At 47.6% G+C, this 18,364-nt stretch overlaps 2 protein-coding genes across 4 annotated transcripts in view; both read left to right on the forward strand.

Annotated features, from left to right (window-relative positions):
• Usp4 (ubiquitin specific peptidase 4) overlaps positions 1–6,841 on the forward strand; it is a 29,771-nt gene extending 22,930 nt beyond the window's left edge. For both annotated transcript variants that reach the window (XM_048334808.1, XM_048334809.1), the window contains 6 exons: positions 663–733; positions 1,353–1,471; positions 1,725–1,874; positions 3,205–3,308; positions 5,758–5,846; positions 6,207–6,841. In XM_048334808.1, the coding sequence (XP_048190765.1) occupies positions 663–733; positions 1,353–1,471; positions 1,725–1,874; positions 3,205–3,308; positions 5,758–5,846; positions 6,207–6,371 (698 nt within the window). In that variant the 3' untranslated portion in view covers positions 6,372–6,841. The remainder of the gene's footprint in view (positions 1–662; positions 734–1,352; positions 1,472–1,724; positions 1,875–3,204; positions 3,309–5,757; positions 5,847–6,206) is intronic.
• A 1,044-nt stretch (positions 6,842–7,885) lies between these two features.
• C26H3orf62 (chromosome 26 C3orf62 homolog) lies at positions 7,886–10,893 on the forward strand. Of its 2 annotated transcripts, none has more exons than XM_048334860.1 (3): positions 7,886–8,347; positions 9,848–10,029; positions 10,367–10,893. In XM_048334860.1, exons 1-3 carry the CDS (start codon positions 7,935–7,937, stop codon positions 10,630–10,632), a joined length of 861 nt encoding a protein of 286 aa, XP_048190817.1. In that variant the 5' UTR covers positions 7,886–7,934; the 3' UTR covers positions 10,633–10,893. The 2 variants fall into 2 exon arrangements, with proteins under 2 accessions (XP_048190817.1, XP_048190818.1); XM_048334861.1 differs by having other exon boundaries at positions 9,938–10,029.
• Positions 10,894–18,364: the final 7,471 nt, after the last annotated feature.

The following is an 18,364-nucleotide window of genomic DNA, read 5'->3' on the forward strand; positions in this document are numbered from 1 at the left end:
AGCATTACTGAGGAATTTAAAAAATCTCTTTGGCTTTGAAGTTCTTGCCACTGAGTTTTTGGGCTCAAGGCTAATGCTCTACCACCTGAGCCATATCTCCACTTCTTAGCTTCTCTTTTGGATGGTTACTTGGAGACTCGAGTCTCACGGACTTTCCCACCTGGGCTGGCTTTGAACCATGGTTTTCAGAGCTCATCTTTCCAAGTTGTTAGGAGGATAAGGCGTGAGCCACCCAGTGCCTGGCTGAAACAATCTCTTGATTCCTCAGCTCAGTGTTTCTTCCTCACTGGTTGCAGACAGCTGGGTCAGTGACGGCGTCCCCCTTCCATCTTTCAGGACCATCTCTCCTATTGTGCTTCATTTTCATCCGTGTCATTAGGGTTTCTCATGGTTCAAGGTCTGGTCCCGGTTACTCCATCTTGGCTTCCATATGCCTCGTCAGAATTCTTGGTGGATAATGCCTTGGGGAATTATTCTGGAATACTAAAGAAGTCTTGGCCAAAAGCTTTTGGGAGTTGGGGTTCAGAAGGGCTGGGCCACCCTTCAGCAGCTCTTGGTGTTGTGAGCAGGTGTGGGCGGCTCTGTCCCAGGCAGCCCTTCTCACTCAGTCTCCTGCCTGTGTCTTAACTATTCCATAACGAGCCGTACTATGTTCTCTGCAGCTCGGTCCACACTGGCCATCGACTGGAACAGTGAGACCCGGAGCCTTTACTATGATGAACAAGAGTCGGAGGTAGGTCATTCGGGTGTCTGTTCTGGCTATGCAGTCGTATCATGCCCTCCAGTTGGACCTAATGTGTTAGGATTAAGATGGAGAATGAGCCTGGCAGTGATGTCTCACACCTGGAATCCTAGCTATTCAAGAGGCTCAGTTCTGAGGATTGCTGTTGGAAGCCAGCCAGGGCAGGAAAGTCCCCATGAGACTCTGATCTCCAGTGAACCACTTAAACTGGAAGGGGGGCTCTGGCTCAAAGTGGTAGAGCAGTAGTAGCCTTGAGCACAAACAGTGACAGTGCCCAGGCCCTGGGTTCAAGCCCCATGACCTTCAAAAAACAACAACAATTACTCAGAAAAAGCTAGAAGTGGCTCTGTATGTGGTTCAAGTGGTAGAGCACTAGCCTTGATCAGGAAATATAGCTCCAGGGCAGAGCTCAGGCAGTGAGTTCTGGCCCTGGAACATGAAAACACACACACACACACACACACACACACACACACGCACGCATGCACACATGATTTAGTCGTTTTACGTTCAGAGGCTCCAAAGAAGTACATTGTATTCCAGGCAGAGAGTCTTTGTAGGCCTCAGAATGATGTTTCTGTAAGAGAACTCAGCCCCTCGTTCCTTGCAGGCCTTTGAGAAGCACGTGAGCGTGCTGCAGCCTCAGAAGAAGAAGAAAACTGCGGTGGCTCTGAGAGACTGCATTGAGCTCTTCACCACCATGGAGACCTTGGGGGAGCATGACCCTTGGTATGCAGTCTTCTCCCCTCTTCCCCATCTTGAGGACCCCTGTCCCCGACGATGTGGATCTGCTGGGGTCATCGATGTGCACTGAAACCCCTGTACTTGAATGTGCCCCTTTGTCACCCAGCCAGCCCTACAATAGAGTCACTTTGTGTGGGTCATGTTTTCTAGACTTAAGAAAGCCATCTCCCCGTTGGGAAGGCTGGACCGCACTTCTCCCTGCTGCCTTGCTAAGTAGAGGCGTCTCTTCTCTGCCCAGGTACTGTCCCAATTGTAAGAAGCACCAGCAGGCCACAAAGAAATTTGACCTCTGGTCCTTGCCCAAGATCCTGGTGGTCCACCTCAAGCGTTTCTCCTACAACCGCTACTGGAGGGATAAACTTGACACTGTGGTGGAATTCCCAGTCAGGTAGGTGGGGAAATTGAAAAAAAAAAAAACATGCAAGGAGGTCCGGCACGGTGGCTCATATCCACAATCCCAGCTACTCAGGAGGCTGAGATCTAAGGATCACGGTTCCAAGCCAGTCTGGGCAGGAAAGTTTCTGAGGCTCTTAGCTTCAGTTCACCATCCAAAAATGCCAGAAGAGGAGCTGTGGCTCAAGTCAGAGCACTGGCCTTAATCAGAAACACACAGGGCCAGCATCCAGGACCTGAGTTCAAGCCCTAGAACCAGCACCCAAAAAAATAATAAATTCAAAAATGACAAACATGAAGGAAATCTAGCTACTGGCTATCTGGCTGAGCGATCTGGCCGCTAATTGGCTAAGAGGTTTGTCGTACAAGGACTTCTGAATTAGGATGTGGGTGGTGGTATTGATCCCTCCCCCCACCCCCATTCTACCACGGATAGGCAAAAGAATCCAGCAGAAGTTTTTCTCTTAAGTTCAGGGTGCTGCTGATCATCTCTGCTAGTGCTGGTGCCCCCTTTTGCCACTTAACTGCTCTGTTTTTCCCATCCATCCGTGGTGTCAGCAATCCTGGCCTGAGCAAGTGCAGCACAGTCCCAGTGAGTGCTGTGTCTCATTCGGGGAGGCAAGGCAGCCAGAGAGCTGGATGGTCACAGGGCCTGCCACAGTGCGGTCCCTGGGGCTGGGGCTAGGACCGACTAGCCACTCAGGGCTCCTTGGGCCCCAGAGAATCGACTACAGCTAAGGCAGGAAGGTAAGTCCGCCACATAGGAGTCGTTCCACACCAAGCACAGGGTGTAAAATGCTTTCTAGGCAGAAATGAATAGATAACACGAGACACAGCGATGTTCATGTCAGTAGGAGAAATCTAGTGGTGGGTAAATGAATGCATTCTTTTTTGTAATCAAAATGTATTTTAAGGGTTGGAGACATGGCTCAATTGGTAGAGTGCTAGCCAGTGAGCCCACGTGTCAGGTACCAAGTTCGAGTCTCAGTCTCTTTTAAAAAAATTTTTTTTTTAATTCACCATAAAATGTAGAAAGCAAGCTTTCAGGGGCCTGTTTGGCGGTTGAATTTGAACCACTCCACCGCCAGCTGTAATGGTGTTGGTAACAGACACTACTCCTTACCCACCCAGAGCTGAAGCCCTGTGCTGTCTCCATGTCACAGTGCCCCGGGCGGCTTCTCCCAGTCTCTGGTGTGAATTCCTTCTCAAATAGTTTTTTGAGTGCTCCCCTGTGTTCTGGCCTCTTGATGAAAGAAGCTGCCAGGTCACTCCGACTTGCTTTGCATGTAACCTATCTAAGCACTGTTGTTGTGTTTTGTGCTCAGAGGTCTGAACATGTCCGAGTTTGTCTGTGACCTATCAGCAAGGCCTTACGTGTATGACCTCATTGCCGTGTCCAATCACTACGGAGCCATGGGGGTTGGCCACTGTAAGTATCAGCACCTCCCCTTCTGCCCCCCTCCCTGCCTCCCTCTTTCCTTTTCTGCACCAGTCCTGCCGCACAGCCAGGCACTGGCTTAAGCGCTGCACTCAGGCGGTTCCTCGGCCTCATCCTCAGGCTTCTTCAGTATGGCTGCCCGCCATTCTTCCCATCTTGACTTACTTAGTTTTAATTTTAAGCCCACCTCTGGGAATCTACTCACCATGGAGGACAGAGACCCTCTTTATAACAGCATCAAAGATGCTGTTCATAGCTACTTCAAAATACAATGAGTGGCACAGAGGATGTGAGATTGGGTAGAATACAGCATAGACATGTGGAGATAGAACAATGAAATCCACCCCCCCCCCCAAGTAATCAATACAAGAAAATAGAAAGTTAAAGGAGGGCCATCCAGAAGTGGCTCCTATAAGTGAGGAGATTTATACAAAGTCATACCCTAAAGTTGTATCACAACGATACAAGAAACTCTTACTTTGCAATGATTTCCCTGTATGGTCCCTGCTGGCCTTAAACTCTCCATCCTCTAGCTTCCAATTGTATAGCTGCACCAGTGGTTTTGGTTTATTTGTTTGATGCTGGGTATTGAGTCCAGGGCTTTGAATGTGCTAGGCACAACCCTCTGCCAGCAAGCTCCACATTTGAGCTCACCAAGCTGCATAGACTTGACTTTGTTTTTGTTATGTTTTAATTTTTATTGTTGGTCTTGGGGCTTGAACTCAGGGCCTGGGCGCTGTCCCTGAGCTCTTTTGCTCAAGGGTAGCGCTCTACCATTTTGAGCTACATCACTACTTCGGGTTTTCGGATGGTTCATTGGAGATAAGAGGCTCATGGACTTTCCTGCCCAGGCTAGCTTTTTTTTTTTTTTTTTGGCCAGTCCTGGGCCTTGGACTCAGGGCCTGAGCACCGTCCCTGGCTTCTTCCCGCTCAAGGCTAGCACTCTGCCACTTGAGCCACAGCGCCGCTTCTGTCCGTTTTCTGTATATGTGGTGCTGGGGAATCGAACCTAGGGCCTCGTGTATCCGAGGCAGGCACTCTTGCCACTAGGCTATATCCCCAGCCCCCCAGGCTAGCTTTGAACCGTTATCCTCAAATTTCAGACACCAGCACCCAGCTTTTTTTTTTTTTTGGCCAGTCCTGCGCCTTGGACTCAGGGCCTAAGCACTGTCCCTGGCTTCTTCCCGCTCAAGGCTAGCACTCTGCCACTTGAGCCACAGCGCCGCTTCTGGCCGTTTTCTGTATATGTGGTGCTGGGGAATCGAACCTAGGGCCTCATGTATCCGAGGCAGGCACTCTTGCCACTAGGCTATATCCCTAGCCCCTGGCAGCACCCAGCTTTGTTGTTTATATTCTTGAGACAGGGTCTTGCTCTATAGCCCATAACTGCTAGGGACTCAGGATCCTCCTGCCTCAGCCTTCTGAGTGTTGGGATTACAGGCATATACTAGATGATGCACTTGTGTCTGTGCATACTCACGTGTGCCAATACTGGGGCATGAACTTGGTCTCATGCTCTTAACTTTTTCTAAAGGATGGCACTCTAACACTCAAGCTACTCCACCACTTCCATCTTCTGCTGGTTAAGTGGAGAGAAGAGTCTCTCTGATTTGTTTCATCCAGCTGCGTTATAACTGATTCTTAGATCTCAGCCACCTGAGCAGCTAGGGTTACAAGTGTTAGCCACTGGTGCCTGGCTCATTATTTTTCAAATAAGGTCTCACATTGACGGCCAGGTTGGTCTGAACCATGATCCTCCTATTTATGTGTAGCTAGAAGGGCACCCAAGACTTAACTGGCAATAGGGACCACCATGCCAAACTTTTTGTAGAGATGGGGTCTCGCTAACTTTTTGTCTGGTCGTAGCAAACTGTGATCCTCCCCATTCCTTTTTTTTTGGCCAGTCCTGGGCCTTGGACTCAGGGCCTGAGCACTGTCCCTGGCTTCTTCCCGCTCAAGGCTAGCACTCTGCCACTTGAGCCACAGCGCCGCTTCTGGCCGTTTTCTGTATATGTGGTGCTGGGGAATCGAACCTAGGGCCTCGTGTATCCGAGGCAGGCACTCTTGCCACTAGGCTATATCCCCAGCCCATCCTCCCCATTTCTAACCCTCTTAAGAAGCGAAGATTACTGGTGCCCAGTTTCTGATCATAGTTATTTCTTAAAATTGATACTAGTTCTTTTTTGGATTAGTTTCCCCCAAATTGTTAGTCTCAAGCCTTGGTCTCTGACAGCTCCATTTTTATCCTTTAGAGCTTTTTTTTGAAAAGGGACAGATTAAGAAAAAAGGTGAATCCTCTTTTGGTGGTGAAGACACACACTAAATTCCTTTGAATTTCAAGGTTTTTATTTGGAAGTTTTCTGTTGTGTTCATTTAGTGCAAGCCTAATAAAGTAGGTCCATTTCCCCGGTGACTGATAGAGCGCTTTGTTACATGGCAGACACGGCATATGCGAAGAACAAACTGAATGGGAAATGGTACTACTTCGATGATAGTAATGTGTCTCTGGCCTCTGAGGACCAGATAGTGGTGAGTACTCTACCCTACAACCTGCTTCTCCCTCCTGCCTTTGCACCCAAGCTGAGAAGGGGCTCTCAGGCCGTTGGGTTTACCTCATCATCCTAACGGGACAGGCTGAGATTTGACTGCCATCTCTTCCAGGATCTTTCCTAGGAGAGAAACTCAGTTTCCTCAAGGTTGCATGTCACAAGGTTTCTGCCTTTCCCTTCTGTCTCCGGTGGAAAGGAAGGGTGTCCATGTTTCCTCGACGAGTAGATTATGCAGGGCAAGATGGCAGGCAGTGTTGAACAGTAATAAAAGAAAAGCTGGGGAAGCGGGTGAGCTTCCTCCAGCTGCTGAATGGCCATCCCCGCTTCTCTTGTATTGTAGACGAAAGCTGCCTATGTGTTGTTTTACCAGCGCCGGGACGATGACTGTTACAAGGCGCCTTCTTCCCTCGCCAGTTTTCCTGGCTCCTCTGAGGGCGGGATGAGGCCGAACAGCTCCCAGCAGGGCTTGGCGGACGATGAGTCTTGCAGCATGGACACCAACTGAAGAGGACTCAGCCACTCTGCCGCCCCCCCGCAGCAGTGTCACCTCCCCTCCCCTTGGAGTCGATACTGACGGCCCTCTGAAGACTTGTTACTTTTCAATCTAAAAAAAAAAAACCAGATGAGAAAATTCCCTTCTTTTATGAGAGAAGAGAGAGGGGGGAAAAAACAAAAGACCATTTGCTCAGAAGAGTTATGTCAAGAGGCTGAATTATTTTTCTTTTTAAACAGGTGGTCAGATTAAAAAAAAAAAAAACCCTGTGGAGCTGAAAAGTGGGGTGGGGTTAGGGTGCACAATGAAATATGTCTCAACGATCCCAAAGAATGAACGGAGAGGAACACCTTGTAATGGAACATGGTGCAGCTACGAAGACCCAACTCCAAGGCTGCTCTGAACTCCTGGGTTTCTGGTTCTGATGCCCATATACTGGTCGCCCCAGTAGTCTGGCCACAGTAAACAGAGCCTTGAGTAAACCTGACGTTGTCCCTTTGTGCTTTGCTCTTCTCTGAGATGGGTTTTATCGTTTTCTGCAAATCAGCCACTGAAGCCCGTTTCTGTTTCTCTTTGAGTCTGCTCAGCCTTTTCAGCTTTCCCATAGGGACCTGAAGATACTTGGTGTCCGGGCCCTCTGCCCCTCAAATCTCCTGTTGAATCTAGCACTTTCTATTAGGTCTCCCACTATCCTTGATAAACTGACCCAGATTCTGTGGGTGTGCTGGCACTGGGGCTTGAACTCAGGGCTTTTTTTGTCCAAAGCTGGTAACTTGACTGCTTCAGCCACCCCTCTACTTCTGGCTTTTTGCTAGTTAGTTGGAGACTAGAGAGTCTCTGGCATTTGTCAGATATTATCCTTCAGAGTAGCTAGGGTAACTGGCACCCAGCTGGAACTTTTCTTTTGAAACTTAAGTCTCACTATGCAGCCTAGGCTGATTTCGAACCCTTGATCTTACTGCTTCAGCTTTCCAAGAGGTGGGAGTGTGTGTCACCTGGTGTCACACCAAAGTGGAACTTTTTTTTTTTTCTTTTTGGTTGGTCGTGGGGCTTGAACTCAGGGCCTGGGCGCTGTCCCTGAGCTGCTTTTTGTGCTCAAGGCTAGCCCTCTACCACTTGGAGCCCTAGCGCCACTTCCGGTTTCCTGGTGGTCCATTGGACATCAGTGTCTCATGGACTTTCCTGCCAGGCCTGGCTTTGAACCGCCATCCAATGATCTCAGCCTCGGGAGTAGCCAGGATGCTTGCGTTTCCGTTCTGGGCACCACAGATGGGGAATCCGAGCCCCGGGTGGTCCAGGCCGCTGACCTTTAACCTGGGGGTGGGGGCCGGGCCGGGGCCTGGCTAGGCACGTGGGCAGCGACCGTTGCGTTGCGCACCGCCGTGTCCGCGGCTGCAGGGGTGCGGACGGGTGAGGACGCGGCCGACCCTGGTGGCCTAGGCCCGGCCGAGCGGCGATGGGGGGCGTGGGGCCGGGGTGCAGCGGCCGGGGCGGGGCGTGGGGGTGGGGGTGGCCCCCGCGGTCACGCTGCTCTGTGCATTTCCAGCTGTCCCCTGGCAAGGCCCCCTAGGAGCCATGTCGGAAAAGCTGCGGAGATGCCGCAAGGAGCTGACGGCCGCCATTGACCGCGCCTTCGAAGGGGTCCGGCAGTCCCGGGAGGGCGCCGTCGGCCCGGCCCGGCCCGAGCCCGACGCCGCCGCCGTCCCGCCGGCCTGCTCGCTGCCCCTGCACCGGCTGCTGTGCCGGCGACACCCGCAGGCCTCCTGCCCCGCCGCCCCCAGCGCTCCCGACCACGACAGCCCTGCCTTCGCCCCGCACGCCGGCCCCGGGCCCGCGCAGGCCAAGCTGCCGGCCCTGGGCCCCAAAAGGAAACCTCTGAGCAGCAAGGAGAATGTCCTGATGCACCCGTCGTCCATGGCGGCCCCTGCCGAAAGAGCGTTTTGGAGAGCCGCGGGAGATGGGGAAAGCTGGAGAAAAGAAAGCTTAAGGTGATGCTCCGTGGGAGGGTTCCTAATAGCTTCCAACGGAGGGCCTTGATTCGGAAAGCCAAAGGAAAGTCAGGCCAGGGGCTGGGGGCTCACACCCGGCATCCCGACCGGCTACTTCACCAGGCTGAGTGAGGTCTGAGGATCGCAGTTCAAAGCTACCCTGGGCAGGAAAATCTGGGAGGCTCTTTTATCTCCAATGACCCACCAGCAAACCAAGTGGCGCTGGGGCTCAAAATGACGGAGCCATAGCCTTGACCCTAAGAGAGTTCAGGGACAGTGCCCAGGCCCTGAGTTCAAGCCCCACGGCCAACAACAACAAAGTAATAGGTTGATTCTGGATTTGGTTTATGGTTCATTCCTGTAATCCTAGCTATTCAGGAGTTTGAAATCTGACGATCTTGGTTCAAAGCCAGCCTAGGAAAGAAAGTCTGTGAGACCTTTATTCCCAATGAGCTACCCAAAGGCCAGATATTGCATTGTGGCTCAACGTGGTAGAGCACTAGTCTTCAGCAAAACAAGCTCAGAGGGCAAGAGTGTTTGCCTCGTATACATGAAGCCCTGGGTTCAATTCCCCAGCACCACATACACAGAAATGGCCAGAAGTGGCGCTGTAGCTCAAGTGGCAGAGTGCTAGCCTTGAGCAAAAAGAAGCCAGGGACAGTGCTCAGGCCCTGAGTCCAAGGCCCAGGACTGGCCAAAAAAAAAAAAACAAGCTCAGGAACAGCGCCCAGGCCCTGAGTTCAAGCCCCCAGGTCTGGTGCGTGCGCGCACACACACACAAACACACACACACTAGCTTTAAGCCAGGTGCTGGTGGCTCATGCTTATAATCCTAGCTACTCAGGATTGAAGTTCAAAGTCAGCCTGGGCAAGAAAGTCTATGAGACTCTTATCCCCAACTAATCACCAAAAAGACAAATGGAGCTATAGCTCCAGTGGTAGAGCTCTAATCTGGGGCAAAAAAAGCCGAGAGAGAGCACCTGGACACACACACACAATTTAGCTTTATCTTCTGTGCTGCAGAAACAAAAATATTAAATCTGTCAACACGTTTGAATTGAACCTGGGGATGGAGGCCTCTCATTCTCTTTGGCTACATTGGGGAAAGTCTAAATCTATGGCTGAGCCCTTGCTTCTGTTCCTTCCTTTGCCCTAAATCCTTTGGAGTGTTCTCAGGTTCCAACTCCACTAGAAATCTTCTATCACGTCATTTCACACGGTGTAATCTAGGCGCCCTGACTTGGAGCAGAGACAATCATATGGGATGTAGCTTCAAAGCTCCACCATCTTGTTTCTGAGGACAGGGGATAAAGAAGTTATTTTAACTGGCTCCATTCCACATGAACTTATTTATATGGGTATTCATAAGCATTAATGGAGCCTATGATGGTGATGAGTCATTATGTTGTTATTAGTCAATTTACCAATTTAGAAGTTTCTGCTTAGTCTCTAAATGAAGGCATAAAATGACAAAATTACAAGTACATTTTTGTCTTTTAGATTATCTAACAATGAATTCTCCAGTCTTTTCTTGAAAGAGGACTTAATGCCTCACCTTTCCTCCCCCCGTCCCCTGCCTGGGGACTGCAGGAAAGATACAGAGAGAGATTTGAAAGTTGACTCAAACATGATGCTCAACGGGTCTAGCCAAGAGGTCACTAAGGATCTGCTTGATATGATTGGTGAGTAGAAAGGGGCCAACCAGCCGTTCTTTCCTTAGAGGCCCTGGAGTTATCATATGTATTAGGTAGGAAACAAACTATTTATTTGGCAGATTTGTTTTGCTCCTAGCAGATTTGGTGCAGAGTGCAGTAAGTGAATTAAATCCTATTTGCTGCCTTCCTAGAACTGGGAACCCAAAGAGGTCATGTATCAATCAGATCATTTCATAAAGGTCTAGTTATATTGAGTCTCTGAAAATAAAGAACATAAGACCCTAAGACATGGTTCTTGTGCTTTGATCTGAAAGAAACAGAACATAGGCAAAGAGGAATAAAGGTGACTATTCTTCTTTTTAAGACCATACAAGCATCCGAACTATTGAAGAACTTGCTGGAAAACTAGAATTTGAAAACGAATTGAACCGTGTATGTGGTCGCTGTCAAGATTCACCTTTTAAGGAGGAAGCCTGGGCCCTGCTTGTGGATGAGAGTCCCCAGAAAGCCTCAGATGCTGACCCCGGAAGCCTCAAACAGGCTTTCGATGACCAGAATATTATCGAGACTGTGCTAGACTTGGAAGAGGATTACAATTTAATGACCTCTTTTAAATACCACATTGAATAAGAAAAGTTTTATTTCAGCTTTTATTTAACCTGCATGGCAGGAAGCTACTAAGTTGCCTGTGGAGAAGCAGTCTCAGTGTTCATTAAGAGTCATGGTTTTCAAAGGGTTACCATGCCCTTTTTATTCAGTTGTATCCCTTTTTGAGCTAAGAACCCAGTTTTTGTACTCTGTGGCTTTGAGATGTTCCTATACTATTTATTTTTTGGATTTAACATTTTGTAAATGTTCTTTTTTAAAAATGTTTAATACAACTAGTATCTAAAGGTGTTTGGGTTGTGCCTCTGTCGTGTCTCTTGGTATTCTTTTACATGGAACCCTAAAATAAAAATATGGGTGACATACAGGGTGAGTTTTATACACCTTCTGGGACCATCCTGTTCAAGGCCAGCTCAGCCCACCTACAAATTGAGTTAAACTGAAGCAAGGCTTAAGCCCTCTTCTACAGGACCCTTCTTCATTACCCAAGGGCTCCCTGTTCCTTGAATGTACCCTTTGACCTCATTTCCAGACTTCCTTCCCCTCCGTTTCCCCATCTCTGCCCTGCCTAGGCTGAAAGGCCTCTGTAGAGGCTTCCTGCTTAGATCAGAGCTGTTGGCAGGATCCTGGCCCCGTCCTGTCAGGGTATTCCCATGAGGCCCCATACACTCCTCACAGGGACACCCAGGCCCCGGCTGAGAGGAGGAGGAAATGACAAGGTAAGTACAGGTCTGCCTGTCCATCTTCATCCATCCCACTACAAGCCTGGCAACCCTGAGTGTTCCCCAAAGCAATGGCCTTGTTTGAGCCAAGGCACAACAGTGAATGAAGGAGGGACCAGGCCATTGCTTTCCTGGAGGAGGTCTGCATGACCCCAAACTCATAGCAGGGCTGACTCCAGCCCCGCCACCCCACTCCTAGGGAAAAAAAAAAAAGTCTATCATTAGAAATTATTTGCACAGGTATTTCAAAACTCCCCGCCCGCCCCCCCCACACCCAGGAAACCTATTAAATGATTAGGGCAAAGTTTGTTTCAGATAAGTGCCCACCTTCTTAGCTGATAAGGAACTGTTGGAAAAAGAGGCTAACATGAGAGTTTTTTGTCTTTTTTTTTTTTTTTTGTCATGTGGTTTGAACTCAGGGCTTGGGTGCTGTTCCTGAGTTTTTTCTCTCAAGGCTAGCACTTTGAGCCACAGCGCCACTTCTGGTTTTCTGGTGGTTCATTGGAAATAAGAGTCTCACAGACTTTCCTGCCTGGGTTGGCTTTGAACTGTGATCCTCAGATCTCAGCCTCCTGAGTAGCTAAGATTACAGGTGTGAGCCACCAGTACCTGGCTGTTTTTAAATCCTCACGTGTATCAACTACATGGGCCTCTCTCACCAAGTATCTGTCAAGACCTGCCCATCAAAGTTTCTAGGAACTAGGACAGTGTCAGGGTCTTGAACAAGGTGACCCTGACAAGGAGATACACCCCCCCACCCCACCCCACCCCCCGCCCAAGGGTGTTAGATCATCAGGTTGGTTCTGAGTCTCACAGAGCACTTTCCCAGGAGCTCAGTTCACTGGTGAAGGTCTCAACTGGGGCTATGAGAAGTGGCTGCTTTGGATAAGAGCCCTCCCATGAGAAACTTTAAGAGGATTCTTTTCTCTGCCTAGGGCAGAGACTGTGACCCTTCCAATGGGGTAGGGAGGAAGGGTTTAGGAAAGCTACCCTGTTTTAATACAGGCTTTAAGTAAAAATTCAGATGAAAGATAATGCATTTTGGAATCTCTTAAAGGGATTTTTTTTCCTCCCTCACTGTAAAAACAGCTGTTCAGTAAAGTAGGTGAACCCCGGCCTGGCATCTGGCATGCCGGTCCCAGATTAGTAGGAGCAGGTGGGCCCTGGGCCCTCACCTACCCTGTTGACATCTTTGCAACTCTAGCTTCCAGAAGTAACCTAAGGAGACCTTCCTGACTTTGCCATTTGCATTCACAGATGTGTGCTCCTCTTCTCTGAAAGGGGGAGGGGTGGGTTGTTTTCCAGCAACTTAGCTAGAGAGGGAAGAGGAGCCTAGAACATAGAATTTAACAAAGCTTCTCTGGGTTTTCAGGAGCTGGGACCAAAGGACTCGCAGGGAGACATGGCAGTTGACCTTGCTCATGTCTGAGGCACTTTATAAAATGTTTGACGTCATTTGATTTGCTCCCCCACAATTCATCTTGGCAAGCCAAACAATCACTGAATTGTTTCCGTGGAAACTCCAAACTGCAATTTGGATTACCGGAATCAAAATAGAAACAAGGCAGATTCAAGAATAAATAGGAACTCTGGAACCTGCTAGTTGCAAACTGCAAATTCAAATCACAGCATAAGACATTTAGAAGCTGAGCCCATCCACCCCTATGAGGAGAGGTTTTCAGGTCTAGGGCTCCAGTATTCATGCCAAAGCTACAGCTTTATAAGCAAACTGGTATGGTTTTTCGCACTACTTAAGGCAGGAACTGATCTATAGGGAGAAAAAAATCCCCCAAGCAGGATTTTGGAGAGGAAGGCAGGGGAAAGGACAGGAACAAGGGGAGATGGGTAAAAGGCAGAGTGAAAGTCCAGCAGGAACAGAGCAACAGTTCTTTGAAAGGGATAATTTAAGAAGTAGGATTGAAGGGCTGGGAAGGTGGCTTAGTGGTAGAGTGCTTGCCTAGCAGGCACAAAGCCCTGGGTTCGATTCCTCATATCACATAAACAGAAAAAGCCAGAAGTAGTGCTGTGGCTCAAGAGGTAGAGTGCTAGCCTTGAGCAAAAAAAGCTCAGAGACAGTGCCTAGACCGTGAGTCCTGCACCACAGGACACTAGAACCTGCCTTCCCCCAGGAACCCAGCCCCGCCTCCTGCTCTTCACTCAGGGACATACTCTGGCCCATTCGTCCTGGTTCTTCCTTTCAATCCCAGAGAAGATGCCAAAGGAGTGAGGAAAGCATGAAGGCAAGTCCTATATCCTTTACCTCTGTATTCAAGAATAAGCTATTAGGGGCTGGGAATGTGGCTTAGCGGTAGAGTGCTTGCCTAACATGCACGAGGCCCTGGATTCGATTCCTCAGCACCACATAAACAGAAAAAGCCGGAAATGGTGCAATGGCTCGAGAGGTAGAGTGCTAGCCTTGAGCAAAAAGAAGCCAGGGACAGTGCTCAGGCCCTGAATCCTAAGCCCCAGGACTGGCCAAAAAAATAAATAAGAATAAACTGATAAGGTAGTAATGCCATCTTGCCACAGATGGAGTTGTCGGTTGTTAATGTTCAAGGAAGACTGAGGAAGAGAATTTGCAAAAGGGACCTAATTGACACCTATCTCTCTCCTAAAATAGGCAGGCCAGGGCTTATCTCATACCAGAGCATGATGATCAAATAGTAAACCAGATGCTTAATATGGTAATGAAAACCAATGAACAAGCTATGAAAACAAGGGGAGACCTAGGAAAGCCAGTGTACCTGATTGCTGATGATTATGAAAAGGCTCCGTCACCCTGAGATCATTTGAGGTTCTGGCAATTTCCTTTCTTCTTAATGTGGAAGAACATTAATATTTTAGGTTCCAGCTAAATATTTACAGAAGGAACAAAGTTTTACTCAGGAAAACTATTTGACAATGGATCCCAGCCCTCAACTGTAGAAGGACATTGTGTCCCCAGGCTGTCTGAAAAATGTATAATTAATGAAGAGTTTGGGCCTAAGACCTGACATAATTTAGCTACCCAAACCTTTGTAAGAATCCATGATCTTTCTTGAAGCTAGAAAGGCTACTGTTTACTGGGCACTTTTTTTCCCCCCAATGTTATACTGGGCACTTTTGACAAGGGAGATGTTGCTGAGAACTGCCCTGACAGAAGTAGATATATCCTGCAGGAAACACCTCAAGGAATCCTTAGGAATGTATGAGGCAAAACACCAAAAAGAGAACCAGGTGCCAGTGGCTCATGCCTGTAATCCTAGTGATTAGAAGGCTGAGGTATTAGGATTGTGGTTCAAAGCCAGCCTGGGAAGGAAAGTCCATGAGACTCTTATCCCCAGTGAACCACCAAAAAACTGGAAGTGATGCTGTGGCTCAAAGTGGTAGAGCGCTAGCCTTGAGCAAAAGAGCTCAGGGACAGTGCCCAAACCCCGAGTTCAAGCCCCATGACCAACAAAAACAAAAACCATAAAGGGAAGCTGGACAGGGGCTGCAAGGAGCTGTTTGCCAAAGAATGTAATCCTAATAAATATTTTGTCAAGTGTATACTACTATACTCCTTCTGCATGCTGGGGCCACAGCAAAAGACAAGAAAGATTCTGCTGTTGCTTCTGGAGTCTATCTCCCTGGGGGAAGGCAAGTAAAACAAGCGCACAAATTAATACAATTTCAGATAGTATGAGACAACATGGGGAAAGGGAACTGGTGCTAAGTAGGGTGAGTTGGGAGGTCAAGAAGGGTGACATTTAAATTGACACAGTAATGTGAGACAATTAGATGCAGCATCAGCTTCATTTCCATCCTAGGCTGGAGCTGGAGTTGTAACAGAGGGAGGAGCCCTTGCTTGGGCTCTCCAGCTCCCCACAGCAGACCTCCCACCACATCCGCCCCTACACAGCTACATACAGCATCTGAAGAGCCAAAAATGTTGGGTGCTCCAGGCCTGTGTCACGCTTACCAAGCCTGGCAGGAACATGGTAGTTAATTAAGAAAAAAAAAGTGGGGGGAACTTAGAAATAAAATAAGAAACAGAATATCCTTTTTTGATGATTGACAAAGACAAGCAGTATAATTTTAATTAACCTAGCCTTGTTAGGAGTTAAGTTTCAGCTCCTCTACAAAAAGTGCTCAGCTTGTAGAACACTGAGTCACTCTGAACTTTGACTTCATTACACAAACAAAATACTTTGGAGAAATAAAGCATGTCCTATTACAGCAGAGTCAAAGAACTGAGGGTCCTTCAAGAATACCACAGTCATAAATACCAACAGAGTTCTTTCAACAAGGTCCAAGTGTGAGTTAAACTAAGCCTTAAACTGTTCAATATATAGACAAAGAAAATAATTCTATATACAAGTCTCTCTGGCCTTTCAACCTCATGGTAACAGCTCAATAGACACCTGCAGTCAGTTTGAGAAGGGCTAAGAGAAACCCTTTTGTGTGGCTGGGCCCCTTCCCATACCTTCCGGGTACAAGCAATGAAAACTAGCAATGAAGGCTTGCAGAGGGCAGGGTGAACAGACAGCCAATGAGGTCCAGCCAATGAGCAGAAGAAGCCATGGCAATCTGAAGCAGAGCCCACACTGGAATTTCCTCCTCCACCTCAGAGAAAGTTGTGATTACCCATGGCTCCCAGCTACAGGCCTGAAGAGGTCTTTGATCTGGAAATGAGAGTGAAAGCTCTTTAGGCTGATGTCCAGCATCCCTATCAAGGTTGTCCCAGGTAGATTCAACCCCTCCACATCAGACTTTTGTGAGACACATAGCTCCAAAAATAAAGAATAAGAAATCAAGAACTGCTGCCTCGAAGTGGCTCACGTGTCATTTACTGTACTGTACTGTACTGCCTTGGAAATGGGGCCAATTCTAGAAACTGTCCATACCAGGAAGATTTTAAAATGTCTCTCTCTCTCTCTCTCTCTCTCTCTCTCTCTCTCTCTCTCTCTCTCTCATCCTTTCTTTGAGTCAGGGTTCTCACTATGTATCCCAGGCTGGTCTTGAACTTGCAATTCTTCTGCCTCAACCTCTTGTAAAGTCTTAGAATTACATATGTGTACCATGACCATGCTTAGCTAGAACTTTCACTTCCATACAACACAGTATTTTTTTTTGTAGTGCTAGGGTTTGAACTCAGGATTTCATACTTGCTAGGCAAGCATTTGATTGCTTCAGGACCACATTTCCAATGGAATGTTATTTACTTAAAATCATCTTATGAAGCCGGGTGCCAGTGGCTCACGCCTGTAATCCAAGCTTACTCAGGAGGCTGAAATCTAAGGATCTCAATCCAAAGCCAGCCCAGGTAGGAAAGTCTGTGAGACTCATCTCCAAATAACCACCAGGAAACCAGAAGTGAGGCTGTGGCTCAGGGAAAGTGCTAGCTTTGAGTTGCAGAACTCAGGGACAGTGCCCAGGCCGAGTTCAGTCCCCACTACTAAAAAAGAAAAAAAAACAAATAATACAAAAATAAAAAAGAGGGCTGGGGATATGGCCTAGTGGAAAGAGTGCTTGCCTCGTATACATGAGGCCCTGGGTTCAATTCCCCAGCACCACATATACAGAAAATGGCCAGATGGGGCGCTGTGGCTCAAGTGGCAGAGTGCTAGCCTTGAGCAAAAAGAAGCCAGGGACAGTGCTCAGGCCCTGAGTCCAAGCCCCAAGACTGGCAAAAAAAAAATAAAATAAATAAATAAATTAATTAATTAATTAAAAAAGATGGGCTAGTCATGATAGCTCATAACTGTTATGCTAGATACTTGGTAGGCAGAGATAAAGTAGATCATAATTAAGGGCCAGCTTGTTTGTGAGATCCTCCCATCTCAAACAAAAACAAAACAAAAAATCTGGGCATAGAGGCATGTACCTGTCATCTCAACTATGCACAAAGCATAAATAGATGGACTGAAGTCCAGCAAGCCCAGAAATTTTATTTTTTACTTTGCTCAAAAGCCAAGCAAGAGCTCAAGACCCAGAATCAAGCTGTAATCTCAGTACACACACACACACACACACACACACACACACACACACACACACACACACAAAAAAAAAAAGACAGAGAGAAAGACAGAGAGAAAGAGACAGAGAGAGAGGCAGAGAGAGACAGAAAGAAATAGAAACACATATGTATTGCAAAAATTTAAGACAGGCAGCTGTGGCTCATACCTGTAATCTTAGCTACTCAGGTGGCTGAGATCTGAGGATCACAGTTCAAAGCCAGCCCAGGCAGGAAAATCTGTGAGACTTTTATTTCCAATGAACTACCAGAAAACTGGAAGTGGCACTGTGGCTCAAAGTGATAGAGTGCTAGCCTTGAGCTGAAAAAGCTCAGGGACAGCTCCCCGTCCCTGAGTTCAAGCCCCACAACTGAATAAACAAACAAACAAACAAATAAATAAATAAAAACCAAAGTTTTGTATAAGTTTCTACTTCCACGGAAATAATACAGGGCCTACAGACCCTACCATTAGTTTTTAAATAGTTGAAAGATAAAACAATCAAAACATTCAGGAGGAAAAATGGACTGATGTTGCAGTGATCATAAGATCAACTGAGCGGGGTTTGGTGGTTTGCACCTGCAATCCTAGCACTCTGCAAGCTGAGACAGAACGGCAATTTCAAGGCCAATCTGGGCTACATAGCTAGACTTCGTTTCAGTTTTTTTTTTTTTTAAAGACTGATAGTGTATCCCATAATAAACACATTTAGACACACTTATCAAAAATTTCAAACTCTTTGGCAGCATAACTGGATAAATACATGAAAAAAAATCTCAAGGCCCAAAAAAGTATTGATCATTTACAGGGAATATTCTAAAGACCAAAAATCTGTGCTTGCCATAGCAACAGTTTCATGAGAGAGCTTCTGCTGCACAATATTCCATACAGAAGAAGCCAACTGTATTTTCACCAAATACAGTCTACCTTCCGGATACCCCACCAGCAGGTGCTACCTCATTCTCATCAATTCTCATCACCATCGCCTCCACACGTTTCATTCTAATAAATAAAGATAAAATCATCCCGTATGCCCTGTCATGGGGAGCAAGTGAT

The sequence above is a fragment of the Perognathus longimembris genome, chromosome 26 (assembly GCF_023159225.1).
Source record: "Perognathus longimembris pacificus isolate PPM17 chromosome 26, ASM2315922v1, whole genome shotgun sequence".
In the NCBI taxonomy this organism is placed as follows: Eukaryota; Metazoa; Chordata; class Mammalia; order Rodentia; family Heteromyidae; genus Perognathus; species Perognathus longimembris.

Bases quoted from the DNA above. Each gene is read 5' to 3' on its own strand.
- C26H3orf62 (XM_048334860.1), top strand. From the start codon at position 7,935: ATGTCGGAAAAGCTGCGGAGATGCCGCAAGGAGCTGACGGCCGCCATT. The intron at 8,348-9,847 runs GTGATGCTCCGT...TTTGTCTTTTAG, and splicing joins TGGAGAAAAGAAAGCTTAAG to ATTATCTAACAATGAATTCT. The intron at 10,030-10,366 runs GTGAGTAGAAAG...CTTCTTTTTAAG, and splicing joins GGATCTGCTTGATATGATTG to ACCATACAAGCATCCGAACT.